The sequence below is a fragment of the Paroedura picta genome, chromosome 2 (assembly GCF_049243985.1).
Source record: "Paroedura picta isolate Pp20150507F chromosome 2, Ppicta_v3.0, whole genome shotgun sequence".
In the NCBI taxonomy this organism is placed as follows: domain Eukaryota; kingdom Metazoa; phylum Chordata; class Lepidosauria; order Squamata; family Gekkonidae; genus Paroedura; species Paroedura picta.
This window is the reverse complement of record NC_135370.1, coordinates 57,924,839-57,942,766: the sequence shown is the minus strand read 5'-3', so window position 1 is coordinate 57,942,766 and position 17,928 is coordinate 57,924,839. Positions and strand designations below refer to the sequence as shown.

General features: G+C 42.0%; 1 protein-coding gene across 4 annotated transcripts in view; it reads left to right on the top strand.

Annotated features, from left to right (window-relative positions):
- Positions 1–17,928, top strand: part of MGAT5 (alpha-1,6-mannosylglycoprotein 6-beta-N-acetylglucosaminyltransferase) — a 160,591-nt gene that overhangs the window by 82,503 nt on the left and 60,160 nt on the right. For all 4 annotated transcript variants that reach the window (XM_077320240.1, XM_077320237.1, XM_077320239.1 and 1 more), the window contains exon 3: positions 10,838–11,005. In XM_077320240.1, coding sequence (XP_077176355.1) covers positions 10,838–11,005 — 168 coding nt within the window. The remainder of the gene's footprint in view (positions 1–10,837; positions 11,006–17,928) is intronic.

The following is a 17,928-nucleotide window of genomic DNA, read 5'->3' as shown; positions in this document are numbered from 1 at the left end:
TTTGTATTGATTCCCTTCTTTTCTCCTGAATAATATGTACTAATTGAATTCAAGGCTTCCATTCAGATAATGGGGAGGAGCTGCAGTGACCACAGAACAGGCTCCGAACCAAGGTGACAGAGAAAACTCCCTATGTCTTAGCATAACAAAAAGTCAAGCATATGGCACATTAGGTATTTGGGTCCAAGACCCTACTCTTATACCAAATTACTGTAAATCATTGGTTTTTATTGTCATTTTATGGTTTTAGGGGACGGGGTTATGTAAGCCGCCTCGAGCCTTCGGGGGGGAGGCGGGGTATAAATATAATAATAATAATAATAATAATAATAATAATAATAATAATAATAATAATAATAATAATAATAAAAGAAAATAGACCCAAACTTAAACCCAGAACTGAAGAAAGGCGTCTTTGTAGGCTATGCTGCAGGAAGCAAGGGATACAGAATTGTAGATCCAAACGCTGGTGAAATTACTGCAAGCAGAGTGGTGCAGTTCGATGAATGGCAAAGCAATATCCAGAATGCTGATATAGAACTGCCCAGAATGACAATGAGCAACTGCTGATATATCACCCAGTGCCAGTGGATGCAGACACAAACAGATATGCAAGCAGATGAGGTAAAAATGGAGATTCCTGAGGTAGCCGGTGAGCCTGAGGAGACAGGAGCTGCTGCAGGGGCAGACAGGACTCAGGGCCTCAGGTGAATATTGTGGGCCAGTAGGGGAACTGCAGAGGGAAAACTGATCTACCTCTCAAGGACATTGTTACTGCAAGAAGCATCATCATGGGCAGACGTACAGCTGAGGCAAGCAAACTCAAGAGAGTAATGCAAGAAGAAATGGATGCCTTGTACAAGAAATACAAGAAATCACAAGATGTCATAGTCCCATTGTATACGGCACTGGTCAGACCACACCTGGAGTACTGTGTGCAATTCTGGAGGCCTCACTTCAAGAAGGACGTAGATAAAATTGAAAGGATACAGAGGAGAGCAACGAGGGTGATCTGGGGCCAAGGGACCAAGCCCTATGAAGATAGGTTGAGGGACTTGGGAATGTTCAGCCTGGAGAAAAGGAGGTTGAGAGGGGACATGATAGCCCTCTTTAAGTATTTGAAAAGTTGTCATTTGGAGAAGGGCAGGATGCTGTTTCCATTGGCTGCAGAGGAAAGGACATGCAGTAATGGGTTTAACTACAAGTACAATGATATAGGCTAGATATCAGGGGGGGGGGGGAAATTCACAGTCAGAGTAGTTCAGCAGTAGAATAGGCTGCCTAAGGAGGTGGTGAGCATGTCCCTCACTGGTAGTCTTCAAGCAAAGGTTGGATACACACTTTTTTTGGATGCTTTAGGATGCTTTGGGCTGATCCTGCGTAGAGCAGGGGGTTGGACTAGATGGCCTGTATGGCCCCTTCCAACTCTATGATTCTATGATAAATACACATGGATTCTTAGTCAAGGGGAAGAATAAGCCAAGCAGAATGCAGAGGTGCAGTTGAGAGACACAAATACCAGACTAGCAGCAAAAGTCAGGAATTATATTAATTTTTAGATGTATCAAAGGACTTGTGATCCCATTAGAGGGGGCGTTAAAAAAGCACTATGCATCTATGATTCCATGCATAGACATTGCAATGGAGAAGTATGAATAAAAAAAATAGCGGGCATCACGGGACTTTTAAACTATTGGAGAAAGGGGATTGGTTGCCTGAATTGATTGACAGGCAGAAGTGAGTCACATATAAGGCACATTGCTCTCTTCCACCATTTCCAGCAGCATACGTGGAGGGTGGGATGCACAAAAAGGAATCAGACAAAGGTGAGGCAGCAATAAGATGAGGAAGGACTGGGAAACACAAAAAAATTTAGCACTTTGTCATTCAGCTGACATAACACTATTTTTACTGATGTGAGGAAATACCCAAATAATTACTTCCTTGGGATTCATACAAGTTTTATTGAGTAGCAAAATTAAACAGTGATGTCGGCACTGTACAACATCTCAACATAAGCATTTCTATAGCTTGATCATCCCATAAGCTAGGAATCTGCCTTGTTTACATAGCTTGGCCTTTTCAGATTACTTTATTTGTCTAGCTACTCCTGGAATTTGACACTTGTATAGTGCTGAGGATATTGGAATGGAGAAGCAACAGCAACCCCTCCAGCTACCTACCGGTTCTCATCTTGAAGGTCAATAGAAGGATAATATAAAACAATCAAGCACCTACTACTCAATCATGCTTGGGCCCAGCTCTGAGAATCCCACCACCACAAAAAAAAACAATTTATATGAAATGTTAAATTATTATTATTATTATTATTATTATTATTATTATTATTATTATTATTTAGATTTATTTCCCGCCACTCCCCGTAGGCTCGTGGCGGGTCACAGTAGTCTTGCCCCCATTAAAATACACATTAAAAGACTTTAAAACAATCCCAACATGGCGGAAGCTCTCATTATTCCCACCCCTGCTATCAGAGTGGCAGGGGGGTGGGGAGGAGATCTAACTTACTAGGTCCGGGGGGGGGGAATGCTGGCACTCATTCGCTGACCCTGGCCTCAACCAAAAACCTGGCAAAAGAGCTCCGTCTTGCAAGCCCTGCGGAAAGCTGGTAAATCCCACAATGTCAGTTGTGTTGTTTTTTTATTTCTGTGAGCTACTATGGGAATTGATTTTTGAGGAAATTTTGGTTATGAAGAAGATATCCTTAAACTTTCTTGTTGACACTGTTGCAAACTACTATAATTTCATACAACACTTGAAGAGAATGACCTAGAGCAGGGTGTAAACTGCACGGGGCTTTTATTCCAACCCCAGATCGATTCAGTCCCTGCCCTCTACACGGAATGCGATTTCCGTTTGGATTTTGGGCGATTTAAATTTTCCTTCTGCAGCAACAAGGATTGATCCGGAGTCACCCTACCTTTATTGTGCTTTATCTTGGAGTGCTGAAAATCCTGAATATATTCAGAAAATCGCATTGTTTTGAATCTGGGCTCTCCTCCGTGGTAGAGGACCCGTGATTGGCTACAGGTGGTCATGTGACAATCCTGCCTTAAAGAAGAAGCCCCTAAGTACTCTCAACTTCTATTGGCCTTGGATTTTTTTGTGTGCCTTCTTCGGTCCCTCCCCCTCAAGAAAAGAAAAGATTTTTTCCTCCCTCCTCTGACTTCTTGGATCCTCTCCCCCCCTTCAAGAAAACAAAGAAAGAGTCTCCATTTGCCGCCCCCCCCCTCTTCCGAGCCTCCCTAACCACGTGCAGAAGACTTTCCTGTTTCAATGGGGAGGGGGGGAAGAGGAAGACTAGAGTTCAAAGCGATCTGAATTCAACAGGATTGACAATGGAATAAAAAAAGTAAGTGCAGACTGTGCCCAGAAGTCATTTGTACATGAGAAGCAGGTTGGGAGATAGTGAATTCAAACGTGCTTGCAAAGAATTGGATGTTGTTTTGACAAAGGTCAGAACCCAGCTGGGCTCCTAATTAATGAAGCAGGCATGCTGAATGACCAAGCCCCAGACAGTGTTGAATGTGGAAAAATTGTATTGTTCTCAAAAATGAAACTTAAGAAAAAGATAGTCAGGAAGCTGTGTGATTTGATATAACTTGTGCTTTTTTCAAATGAGAATATTTTAGAAACTGTAGAAAGCTGAGCATTTCTCAATATAGTGATATAATTATAAGATAAGTGATTACATGGAGATTTTATTATATATGTTGGTGCATCTCTTCACTGGCATAGCTTAATTGTACAGCATATGTATGGCATACAGAAGATTCCAAGATCAATCCCTGCTAACCCCAGTTGAGTAATTCTTGGTACCGGGAGTAGGAAAGGCCCCTGCATAAGACTGCAGAAAACTGCCACCCGCATAATTACTCAAGAAGAAGTTTCCCTTTTATCTTCCTTTTAGTGCTGACTCTTTTTGGATCATACCTCCATCCTTAACCATGGTTCCTCTATATATTTGTGAAACAGCCTTGGAGGTGGAACGTGTTTGGGTGTCCAAGTTGGAATAAGGCCAATCCTGGTGCAGCCAGCATTGCCTGATTGGCCCTGCCCATGCAGCTCCCACCCTCCCTCCCTGGATGCTAGCCATGTTCCTCTCAGACACGCCAGAGACAGAGAGAGACACACAGAGCCCTCATTCCCTCCTATCGCTCCTGCTGCGAGGGAGGCAGAGAGAGACAGACAGAGAGAGCTGCTCCAAACTGCAAACCAGCACTCCTTCCCTCCTAATTACCTGGGAGGCACACTGAGAGACAAGCAGTGAGGGGGAGAGAGATGCACACAGAAAGAGATCTGCACCTCCCGGTGTCCCCTGGGTCCTAGCGCCCATTGCATTCCTGCCTGCAATGGGCTTTCTTGTTAGTACTTGAATAATCATTAATGGTCACTGGCCAGAACATTCCTAATATTATTCAGAAATTTAATGTCATGTCTCTCTAGTCACTACTTGTATGAGAATAAAACATCTAAAAATACATATGAACATAAGAATAGACCTGCTGGATCAGAGTAGTATTTTATATAGTCCAGCATCCTGTCTCACAGAGGCTGATTCCGCGTGTGAAGCACTGCTCCAGGCTGCCGCTGGTTCATTGCAGCGGAGCTCTATGCTCCATGCTCCACCGCTTCTGTGTCCCCATGGCCTCAAGCATATGCCTGGTGGAGGAACTCCCTTTTGCAGGCCCTGCAAAACTGTGGGAGTTAAGGCAGGGCTCTGATTTCCTCAGGGAGCTCGTTCCACCAGGTAGGGGACAGGACCGAGAAGGCTCTGGCCCTTGATTGAGATCTGACGTGCTTCTCTGGGGCCAGGGATCCGCAGCCAGTTGGAGGTGGTAGAGCGTAAGGCAGGGAGGTGGTCACTCAGATATACTGGGCCATACCATGTATGGCCTTAAAGGTGATTACCAGAACCTTAAGCTTAATCCGGAATTCAACTGGGAGCCAGCCAAGTTGTTGGAGTACTGGCTGGATGTGGGATCTCCAAGATGTTTTAGTGAGAATCCTGGCCACAGCATTCTGCACCAGTTGTCGTTTCCGGATCAAGGATAAGGGTAGGCTTGCGTAGAGCAATTTGCCGAAGTCCAGTCTAGAGGTGACCATTGCATGGATCACCGTTGACAGCTAAACTTCATTTAGACATTTAACTAATGAATCAAGTCATTCTTCTTAAATATCAGATGTGGGCTTAAGTGTATTTTCCCCCTTAACAGAATGAAAACCTGCTTAGATTTTAATTTTCAAATCTTATTTTTCATGTTTCTGTTTCTACCTATTTTAAATGTCTTGTTCTATAAAGTTTAAAACAAAATGCAAAGAGAGCTAGGATTCTGCAGTATTTAAAATTGTTGGACTAGTATCTGGGAGACCCAAGTTCAAATCCTTATGCATGCTTAGGGAGCTTGCTGGGTGACCTTTGGTCAGTCAGTATCTCTTAGCCTAACCTACCTCATAGGGTTGTTGTGAGGTTAAAATGGAGGAGAGGGTTCTCATTGTGGAGAAAGATGGGATACAAGTGAATTAAATAAACAAATTCCTGGTTCTAGAATCCTCCTTTTGGAAATTACTAATTTTATCAAATACCTGAATATGCTCAGGGCCCCTTTAAAAACAGGGCACCTGTGTGTGTTCCTGTCCCATTGGTTTTCCCTTACTAACCTTCTCTGTTTCCTTTGTCAGAAAGTAGTGGCTTCTTTTCAGACTGTCTGGAAAGTTAGCTGCCAATTACTTGTTCAGATTGTTCCTACTTACAATAGTTCTTCCTTTCATCACCACTTTTATCATTAAGAAATCTTTTTTTTAAAACTTGCTTTGTCAGTTAATCTTGCCAGAGGTTATGATGCCTGCACACAGGTTAGAGTTTAGAGCCATTTATTTGCCACTTCGTATCTTCTTTCTCTTCTGTGTTGGGAATGAATGTGCCTCTTAGAACAGATGCCAGAGATGCTCGGGTGCCATGCTGCTTTTGTTACACCTTTGTCTCATTTCCTTTGTCTCACTTCCTCATTTCTGGTGTTTTTGAGAGTGCAGTTGCTGGGGTGGCTGAGGTCAGTCTCCCCTGGGCAGCTAACGGTTGCATCACTTAGTGGTTCAGGTAACAAGTAACTGTTGTTCTATAACTCCTGTTTGTCTGTGACAGCCTGAAGGCAATTTTCACTTGGAGGATGATTATTCCACTGTGTATTGATAACTATACAGAGTTTGCTCTTGGCAAGTGCTTGAATTGATCAAATATGGAAAATCATGATGCATTTCTATCCTCTTTCACCAGGAGAGATATTCTTTGTCCTTCAACAATTTATTATAAAAAGACATTCCCAAGACATACAGGATGCCGAAGGCTATTCAGCCTTTGTAGGAAGGGTTTCAAGTACATTTCCTATGAGCATTTTTCATGCAGCTTCCTGACCTAATTAGAAACTGTGTCAAACCAAATTTGCATTTAATCTGTCTAGTAGTTTGGTTAGCTTTAATTGTCAAGATTCCTGATCTGCATTGAGCCATAGCTGGGAAGTTTGTACTAAGAAATTGCTTTGTACTAAGGAATATCATACTAGGAAATGCCCTTGGTAAATTTAGTAGGCCCTTCCCCCCCCCCCCTGAATTCATATACATCGACGATTTCCACGTTTCCAGTGAGGGAGCTGTTGTTTCTTGTGCTGCCTATTCTGTACTTCATTCTTTTGTACTCCATTCAAACTGAGGTTAAATTATGAAAGGGATCCCTGGTTTGTAGGCAACAAAACAAAGAACTTGTCATTTGGGCTGATCTACACATTAAAAGAAACCATGGATTTATAACCAGGCAGGAAATCTTCAGTCAATGTCACAGGTATGGAGAAAAAAGATGGGGGAATCACTAAGTCTAGTCTATCTAGGCTTGTTTCTGTAATGACCAACCACTGCTTCTCATGATGTCTGAATAGAGCCTGGACGCTGTGTGTGGTACTGTGGAACTACAGTCAGTATGGAAAGAGATTGGACTCATATGTAAAATGTACTTTTGTTGCTGATAAAAAGCTTTGTAGTCATGATTACAGAAGAAAGTTGTGAAGTGTAAGGGCAAGTGGTGTCTTCTTGAAAGTTCAGAAATCTGATTCAGTGTTTGTGACGGTTTTAAATTATCTTAACACCATATAACTTTATTACCAATATCTCAGTTATCCTAACAGTATGCAGAGTAGTGATTGATTGGTGGTGATGATGAAAAGCTGAAAATGAGAAATAGTGGCTCACCTTAGGCCAACAGATAGTTTATTGATTTATTATTGTACAAAGTCCCTACATAGTCTACAACATTAATCTAGTCCATCTCCTTCTTAACAGGATTTTTTTGTTGTGATGGTAAGATTTATATAAACCTCCAAAATGAAATCAGTGGGTTGATGTTGCTTTTCCATAAAATGGAACGCAAAGGGTGCCCCAACTGTTCTGTTATACAAGTTTTTAATTTTCTAGTGGCCTTCCCTCCATATATCTTATTCCAAGAACATCTTATGATATATAGAACCATATCTAGATTTCATGTTGTATAATTGTATAAAGTGTATTCTTTGTTGTCAAGGGGATTCCTAAAACTTTTGAGTTAAGTTGTAACACTTAAAATATCCACATCTAAAATGGCCCTTGGTCAAACCTGCTTCGGGGATGGTTCTTTGTAGATTCATGGAAACAAAGGTTCAACCACCTATCATGTTAGCAGATGACCTGGAAATTTTGAATTGGAAACTTCAGACTGTTAAACTTAACCACAGTATTATATGCCATGCATAACTAAAGTGCATAGAACACTATTATAATACAGTCTTAAGTTTCTCAAAGTATACAGCATAGTTTGGTATTTTGTCAAGGAAAATGCAGCATAATGGAGTCAGATATGGCTTAAAGGAGAGTACTCATGTAGTCTTATTCCTATTTTATATTCTTTTGCTATCTTTCTAAATATATACTTGTTTCCTCTCTATCTTCCTCCTGTCTTAAAAGAATTTACCCCCTATATTTCCTCTTCTGTTTGGTGTTGTTTATGGTAGGGGCAGTTAGTGATACATATGATATAAATGTTGCAATATAAAAGGCAGAATATATAGTTTCTGCTGTAGGAAGGGGACTTGGCAATTAAAGGGACTATCCATCCAAGAAAATACACTCTTTTGTGAGCAAAGGCTATTTCATGCTCAGAGGAAGGAATAAACATTCTTATAAGTGATACATTGCAGGTGGGATTCCCATTAGGCACGCTGCAATCCAGGAGAGTGGAAGTGAAGACAAATAAGGGTGGGATGTCTTCATCCATTTTCAAGACTCTGCTTGACATGTGTAAAGAATGGAAGGCTTGTCTGGTTTTGGATTGCTTAACCATCTTTGTAGAATTATCCCATTTTGTTCTAGTGTCAGTTATTATGTGAACTGCAATTCAAATGTTTTTAGCTGTAAAAGCTATTAGAATCAAGGAGATGTTTTTTAAAAGTGTGAGAAAGACTGCAAGATATGTATAGAGAGATATAGAAGATATCTATAGAGATAGATATCGAGATAGATATAAATTCTTTTAAATTGTTTACTAGGCATTTTAACCTTCAAAGCCTGTCCAATAATTTAGAAATGTAAGATCAAATGGGTAGTAGATATTCCCCTCTTAAATTGTAATATATGATGCTTTAGAATACCAGAACAAAATAACACTCTCTATGATACTGTGTATCCAAACATGGAGAAGGATTTATAAGCAGTGGTAGTAGAGGAGAGGTCTGTACTAAATAGTCCCTGATATAGTTTTTTGCCCAGGGCCCACAGAAACATGTGACCACCCCTGCCCTTCCTTCGACCGGAGGTCCGCTTCATGTGGGGGGACCATTCTAAGCAGCAGGGAGAGAAAGCTCCACTCTACTGGCAGAAACCATGCTGCAGACATTGGAAATTTTGAGTGGGGTTTTAAATTCTAATTTTATACCCTGCCTTTTCTCTTAGCTCAAGGCGGATTTACAAAAATGGATTCAGTCGCCCATTATCTGACAGCATGCACATTGCTAGAGTACTCTGGTTCATAAACAAGGGAGCTCTTTTTTGTGGGGGAGAGGGACAAAATTTGTATACAAATACAATCTGCATGTCCTTTCAGTTTTGGAAGTGTGCTTGCCTGTGCCAATCTTCATCCCCCCACTGTTTTCCCATGACAAAAAGAGGCATCTCTAAATAATACCTACTCCCCACCCACCCACTAACTTTTCATGCAGCGCTTGCTGCAGCTGCCCAGCATTATGTTTCCAAATTGTGGTTGGTAAGAGTATGTTTGAGGAGTTGGTGGTATCATTAATGTTTAATTTAATCGGCCTATGTAAAGCTTCATCGGTATTGAGAGCCAGTATGGTATAGTGGCTAGAAACATAGAATCGTAGAATATTAGAGTTGGAAGGGAACTCATGGGTCATCTAGTCCAACCCCCTGCACTATGCAGGACACTCACAACTGTATTGCTCATCGTGCCACCTGCCATCCCCTTAAGCCTTCACACAATCAGCCTCTACGTCAGATGGCTATCCAGACTCTGTTTTAAAATTTCCAAAGACGGAGAAACCACCACCTCCTGAGGAAGCCTGTTCTACTGAGAAACTGCTCTAACTGTCAGGAACTTCTTCCTGATGTTTAGACGGAATTCTGGTCTGTCCCTTTGGGGCAAGAGAGAACAACTGTGCTCCATCCTCTATATGGCAGCCTTTTAAATACTTGGGGGTTAAGAGTTGGACTAGGATCTGGAAGACCCAGGTTCAAGTCCCCACTCTGCCATGGAAGCTTGTTGGGTGACCTTGGGCCAGACACACACTCTCATAGAGATGCTGCCCAAAGGTAGCTGGATGGTTAGAGCAGAGCCGCCTGAAACTCAACCCCTCCAAGATGGAGGTCCTGTGATGGAGCAGTAAAGGGGCGGGACAAGAAGCGCATCTCCCCACCTTTGCCGCAGCACAGCTTTCCATCTCACTCACAGCAAGGAATTTGGGGGTGATTGTGGATGCCTCCCTATCATTGGAGGCACAAGTCACAGCGTTAGCATGCACAATGTTTTACCATCTTTGCGAGGCATTGCTGTTAGCGGCCTACCTGCCTCCGGACTGTTTGGCCACAGTGATCCATGGTCACCTCTACATTGGACCTCTGTAACTGGTTCGTCTTGGAGGACCCATATCCAGCTTGTGCTGAGGCAGCTGCATTGGCTGCCAGTTGTGGCCTGGTTCAGGTTCAAGATTCTGTTTGTGACCTTCAAGGCTATCTGGGGCTTGGGCCCTGCCTATCTGAAGGACTGCTTGTCTGCTTATGCCCCCTGCAGGGATCTTTGTTTTATGGATACTAATCTGTTAGTGAAAAAATATACCCAGGCCAGTGTTTTTTCTGTCCTGGCCCCAACCTGGCAGAATGAGCTCCCAGGAGAGCTCAGGAGAGCTCTACAGTGCCTGTAAAATGGAACTCTTCCACCAGGTTGAAATTGGGTCTGTTAAGATTAGTGGGCCCCTCTCAGGCACTATCATTCCATCTGACAAACCACCCCCCGCCCCATGCATGGTTGTGGGTAGAATTTCTTTTCTATCATGTTTTGAGTTTTTAAAGGTCGGGAGTTTTAATGGGGCTTCGTGGAGTTCTATTTTGTAAGCTGTCTTGAGTCCAAGGAGGAAGGCAGATTATAAACTGGAAAAAAATAAATAATAAAAGGAAGGAGAGGAAACCAATGGAAGCCACTTGGGGTTCCCAGTGGGAGAAAGGAGATCTATAAATGAAATAAATAAATAATGGCTAACTGCCTTTAATTTCCTTCCTGACTTAGATCTGAAGAAAACACTGGCTGTCCTACTGGATAATATCTTGCAGCGTATTGGGAAGCTCGAATCCAAAGTGGAGAACCTTGTAGTCAATGGCACTGCTACAAATTCTACAAACAGTACCACCACTGCTGTTCCCAGTTCAGGAACTGTTGAAAAGATCAATATGGCTGGTAGGTATATGAAAATGGTTGTGATATTACTTTATGATATTACTTTAGAACATAGTTTAGACTGGGACTGATGAGAACTACATCTGCATTTTTAATGGTAATTTACTCCTTGGAGGGCTTAATTCTGAGGGACAGGTCATACCTAAAAGGTAAGGCTGAGAGAGCTCTGACAGGACTGCTCTCTGACAACAGCACTATCAAGACTGTGACAAATCCAAGATCACCCAGTTGTTGCATGTGGAGGAGTGGGATATCAAACCCAGTTTGCCAGATTATAGGCCACTGCTCTTAACCACTATACCACTCTGGCTCCAGGACCCATGAAGAATGGGGATATCCAGTTAATCAAAAATGCCAGTTAACAAAGCTTTTATCTAGAGTGGTGGTGAACAGGCAGGAGTACCAAATGGGGAGCTACCATGCCTGAAATCTGGCTGGAATCCACAGCCCAGACCATTGCTATCCACTTATTCCTGCTTTTGCTGGCCACTGGGGCCAGCCCAGTGGTGGCAAGGGGGTAGCACTGTCAAGCAGATGAGAGGTTCTGAACAGATCTTGGCCATGGTGGTTGTCCACTTGACACTGCTGCTTTCTCATCACTGCCTTGTTGGTCCCACTGCTTAGGAACTGCATGGAACCAACTTAAATGCTGGCCAGATCCTGGGCATTGCTGCTGTCCACTTGATAAAGCTATCTGCATGCTACAATCAGGCTAGGCAGAGCGGCTGCCAGATTCCTAGTATGCCTCTTAACCAAGTTTTGGTAGGTTGCAAAGTGTTCAAAATACTTTGCAGGCATTATTTCATTAGATTTCACAACTGCAGTAGAAGGTAGCCCGTACCTGTATGAAAGCCTGTGGGGAGAGATTGGAGAGCAGGCAAGTGAAGGAATAGTAGTTTTGCTAAAGCTAGCCCTCTTAAGGGTTGAACTAAGAATGTTCCCACTCATGCATCTAGCTACTATATGACTATAAAGCTGTTCATTCGGTGTCACATTCCATTTGTCATCTTTAGTGTTGCTCTAACCCTTGATTTACATTATTCAGTTTAGCCTCACCTGGACTCAATTAAATTGGGTTTTGTCTGTTGGTACTAATGATCTTCTCATCTATCATGACATGGTTCTTGACCTGTTCTTTGGCTGATCCTGTCATGTACAGAATCTAAATGACAACCATTTATGTCCTTGAGATCATTGGCTTTAGCCTAGAGCTTTCAGAGAGATCCCTGGTGCTTATTCTTCAAAGCTCAGCATTTCTATCTGGTGCGTGCTGAGAAGGGAAGTGGGGTGAAAACTGGGCCCTGTGGAATTCCTAAAAGAAAAGTTGTAAGCGATAAAAAGGGGAGTGCTGCCAAGGAGATTGAAATGGTTAGTGCTTAGTTTCTAAAGTGATGGATAGCATTGCTGAAGCCTGCCTGTAAAAAATCTCCCTCCCTATGCTAAAAGGCTTTATCTGCCACAACTCCCTGATGGGTAGATGCAGGTTGTGGGTATTCAGTTGTAACTTCAATTCTCAAATGTTTTCTCTAACGTCGTATGGTTTAAGGAGTATTGGGACTGAAATGTTGACTAGTTTCTGGCCTAGGCTTTGGTAGCCTTTGAAGCGAAGTGTTAACGGATTCAAATGATCACTTGGGAGTGTTCAGACAAATATCAGAGGCCTTTAAAGGGAGCATATGTGCGTTGAGCAACACCAACATAGCAGAATTATTGCTTATTGCAGTAGAAATGATGGCCCCTTTCAGACAGCCTTTGCAATCCATTTTGGAAGCTGGTTTCTAATGGATTTTTTTTCATCATTTCAGACACAACCATTTTAGCAACCAGTTGCTAATGTATTTTATTTACTTTTTCATACAAAGCTGGTTGAACCGTTCTTGCCGTAAACTGCCCCCTTCCATTTTTACCTCTTCTTTCTGCTTCTGAATCCCTGTAATGTGCCGTTTAAAGTGTCTGCAGTGCTTCCAACAGCATTGCTCTTCCCCCCACTGTAATCTTCCTCAAACTTTTAAAAAACATTCTGAGTTCCGCGCTATAGTGCTACACCCATACAGCACTCCAGAGCTACAGTAGCACCACTGAGGTTCCCTGAACAGTGCTTTCTTGATCTAGCACTATAGCACTCAACTCAGAAAGCTATAAAATAATTCAAGGAAGATCACACAGTGGAAAAGGGCAGGGAAAAAAGTGTGGCACTGTTTGAAATGGCCAGTTCACTTCAGAAATGGCTCATTAATGAAATGAAATTTGCTGTATGAACTCCCTCTATATATATTGTTTTCCTTGGAATCAGGCCAATAACATTTGATTTAGAATGGTAATGTGAAAGAGGCCAATTCAACAGTCCAGCCTTCTCTATTAATATTTGCTTTTATCAATCTTTTAAATACTAATTTTGATTCTTAGTAACATTTGAAATAAACAAATACATTTTTGAAAAACTTTCAAATAGCAGAATTTTTGTGTTCTTTAAACAGATGTTAGGGATTGAAGAAAATCTCAGCAATTGTACACTGCAGGTACATTGCTTGATTTCACTGACCTGATCTGAGGTTCCTTGGATTTATTTTAGATCATTTTTGGTCTCGCTCACATTGTTTACCCTCAGTCATGGACACTTGCGTTGTTTAACCTTGTGGATTTCATTTAATCAGAGTTTGGAGTTGCCTTGATTAAAAGCAACAACTACTGACCAGGAAACTATTCCTCATACTCTCGAAGATTATTATTTTTCTCTTGGCAGGTGTGAAACATACCATGACAGACTACTGAGTCTGTTATTCTGTACATTGCAGATCCCTTGTATTTAGAGTTGTGACCTGTTTTTACATCCAAAGAACTTAGTTTTTTTCAGTCTGTATCCATCTCCAAGGAAACCCACAATTCTTTCATCAAGTGCCAACAGTGAAGTTATCCTCTATTCATGCAGAGTTAGGGCCTTTATCAGGGAGAGAATTAAACTAAGGGAAATGGCAAAATCATAAGTATGAAAGACAAGTTGAAATCACTAGATAAATGAACACATGAAGCTGTCTTCTACCATTGGGCTGTCAAAGTCAATAGTGTCAGATATAAAAGTTAGTGGCTTTCTGTGGACTAAATAAGAAGAAGAGTTGATTCTTATATGCTGCTTTTCTCTACCCAAAGGAGCCTCAAAGTGACTTACAATCGCCTTCCCCTTCCTCTCCCCACAACAGACACCCTGTGAGGTATGTGAGGCTGAGAGAACCCTGATGTTACTGCTCAGTCAGAACAGCTTTATCAGTGCTGTGGCCGGCCCAAGGTCACCCAGCTGGTTGCATGTGGAGGAGGAGTGGGAAATCAAACCTAGTTCGCCAGATTAGATGTCAGCGCTCCTAACCACTACACCAAGCTGGCTCTGGTTGAGGTTTTCCACATTACCTGTGATTTGATCAGTTTAACTGGAGCTGCCAGGAACTGAACTTCTGTATGCAAAGTTTGCAGATGTTCTGCCACTGAGCCGTGGCCCCACCCATGACATGTAATGTAGGTATGCAATGAGGAACAAATTAATGGATTGGTGAGTTGAGGAAAGGTTTGCATAATCCAGAAGCAAACAGAGTAGGCATGTAATTAGAGTTAGTGTGCTGCATGAGTAAAGTTCTTTATTGTACAAAGGACAGACACAGGAAGGGGAGAGTAAAAATGAGCAATTAGAAGTAATATGCAAATCACAACAGTAATAAAGTTGCACCAAGAGTAACTTCAGTGTTCCCACAGAGATACTGTAGTTCAAGGAGGAGTCTGTACACATGGTTATGAAAGATCTGGAGGTTACCTAGTGCCTAATTTAACTGGGTAGAACAGATACTGGAAATTTGCTTGACTGGTTCACATTGGTAACATTGTTCATTACAGTTCAATTTGCTGGCCAGTGTTCAGGATTAACTACGTAGCAATTACCTTGAGCATTTTTAAGTTGCATTATTTCAGGAGAGTGTTAATGAGAAGGTTGCCAACTCAGCAGGTATCATTGAGTACAGAGGGAATGCCATTTCTTTCTGAAATTAAAGCCTTGGCAATTTTATTTTCTCCTTTTTAAAGGGTTTTTTTTTCATTCGTATGATGTATGCCTAAAACCTCTTGGTGAGTTGTAAGAAAAATAACAGCATAAATAAGAAAACAGTGCTTAAAGTTATTACTATGGATTCCACATAAACATGCATTTTGCTGTTGGTCATTGTGATCTCAAGGCAGAAATAGTATTCCAGAAATGGGTGGGAAGGGAGAAAAACAGGCAATAAGAATCCTGCAGGTGTTGGCAAGAACTTGAATAGCACTTAATCCTATGAATAAAATTGTGTCTAATTAATGCACAAAAGCTGCTGCTTACAGTAAAATATGGAAGCATCAACCAAAACAAAGAAGCCATGGTAAAATAAAGGCCATAAATTTTACAACTGTCTTCCTTTACATTAATTTTAAAGGCCTTTCAAAACCCTAAGCTATCATACTACCACTACCACGTTTGTAGGGATGACTTGTAGGCACCACTTTCTGTTGTATCCCTCTCCCAGTCCCAAATGTCTGGCTATCAGTGTTGCAGAACAAAGACATATTGGCACAGGGATGACTGAGAGTTACTCCAACCATACATCCATGCAGTAAGAAAGAAATCAGATTTATTTTATGGATATCAGAATCCCAGTCTTCACATCCTCATGAGACAGATTTTGTCTCCAGATGATACAAAAAAGACAAGGTGCATACTCGATTTCAGTAGGTTTAATCTGAGAAAAATACCCATGTAAATTAGTTTTATATGAGAGCAGAGAAGGTGCAGGCTTAGAATCATAGAATAATAGAATAATAGAGTTGGAAGGTACCTTGTGGGTCATCTAGTCCAACCCCCTTTACTATGCAGGACACTCGCATCCCAATCATTCATCTACTGGAACCTGCCACCCCTTTGCCTTCACAGAATCAGTCCCGATTAATACTGGGGCATTTTTCTAAGGTGATTCCTGGCAATAAAATGTGACAGGGAACAGTTTGCAGCTGAGGCACGGTCAGAAACTTTGTCTGGTGACACCCTGGGCCACAAAATAAATGGACAAATATGCACCTACTAGTTGGAATTAACTGCTTTCCCAGTATTGAAAAATAATGAAAAAATGAAGGATGGCTGGAGAAAGCATGGTGAATACAGGCCCAAACACCTAATGGAAATTTCTATCCTTTAAAATTGTTAATTAAATAAATAATAATTAGTGCAACATTTATGGCTCATTGCCATAGAATAAAAGAAAGAATTGTTTTGGAAGGAAATGATAGAAGTTGTAGTTTCCCGTGGCCTGCAGTATACAAGCAGAATTCAAGTCCATTAGTACCTTAGAACTGTTGCTTATTGCACTTTCATTCCACCCAGAAGCCCCTGAATCTGCTTTATCCTCACAGCAACTCAGGTTAGGCTTGAAAGAATGTGGTTAGCGTAAGATCGCCAAGTTTGTTTTTTAGTGGGTGAAGTTTTGCAGAGGCTTTTTAAAGGGTCTGGGTGTTTCTTGCTGTAGTGTTTTCCATTGCATGGAAAGCTGGTGACCTGATGTATTTAATATGTTAATGCACCGATTGTGAAACAAATTGCTGTAAAGAGTATTATGTTACAGAAACCAGCTCTCTCTATTTTAAACGGTTCTCTCCAAAAACAACACCATGGTGAATAAACAATAATGAGTTTAGATCCATGTGTTACATCTGTGGGGTTTTTTAAATGTAAATTTGATTTTAGATATGTGACTTTTATTGGGTTGATTGTTTAGACTGTGTAAACTGCCCCGAGATTGTATGTCCAAAGGGGCGATATACAAATCACGACATAATATAATATCACTAAACATTAAAAAAGCTCAAGTTGACAACTCACTTCCTACCTAATTGGTCCTCCCTGGGGAGGGTACCCTCAGTAGGAAGAGAACAATCTTCCAATGAGGGCCAATCATGGGGCTTATCTGTTCTCTTGTTCTTCTAACTGCTGTTTGCCGGGTGAAAGAGGAGCCGGCCTATCTGAAAGGCCCTGCTGCTGGTAAATTGCCCCATCCTCAGTCTCTTCCCTCCTTCCATCTCCCACAGCACCTCCCCATGGCCCTGCAGCTGGCCATCAGAGCACTCTTTTCTCCACCTTCCCTCTCCCACCCCCCACAATCTTCCTTGCCCAGCCTGCCCTTTGAGAGATGGCGATGGGTGGAAAGGAGGCAGTCCATCCCCCATGGACTTCCTCAAGTAGACTGGCCTTTGGAAGAAGTGAGAGTGGATGGGAAAGAGGCAGCCTCCCCCACAGCCTTCCCCACTCAGCTTGGACTTTGAGAGAAGTAAGGAAGAGGGTGGAAAGGAGGCAGCCTCCCATGGCCTTCTCTGCCTGGCCCAGCCTCCTCTGTCTCTCTCTCTCTCTGTCTCTCTGTCTCTCTCTCTGTCTCTCTCTCTCTCTCTCTGGCACAATCCCAGGGAGGACCAATCAGGTAGGAAGGAGTTGTCACCTTGAGCTTTATTATCTTCGGTGATGGTGGTGAAAGTAACTTTATGACAATTATTTGAGCTTTGGTACATATGTCACATTATGTATAACTGTTACTGATATATTAAACAAACCTTATAAAAGAAAGGGTATTGTAGGGGATACTGTAAGCCTGAAATGCTTGGTGCTTTGGGGTATCCTCACGATGATCACCAAGAACTGCTTTACATGGCCAAACTACAAATTACAAGTTACACAAGTTCACCCCTGCCCCTTCCAAGTCCAGAGGGTATAATTTTGCTTCATCAGGAACCTGCACATAGATTAAATGCAAATAATACCCCCAACACCATTTTGGCTCAGAAAAATGACATTGAGGAGGGGGATGCAAGAGTCCCTCTTTCCATTCCACGGTCCCAGAGTCAGGTCCCTGTGGCACTTTCATTGGAGC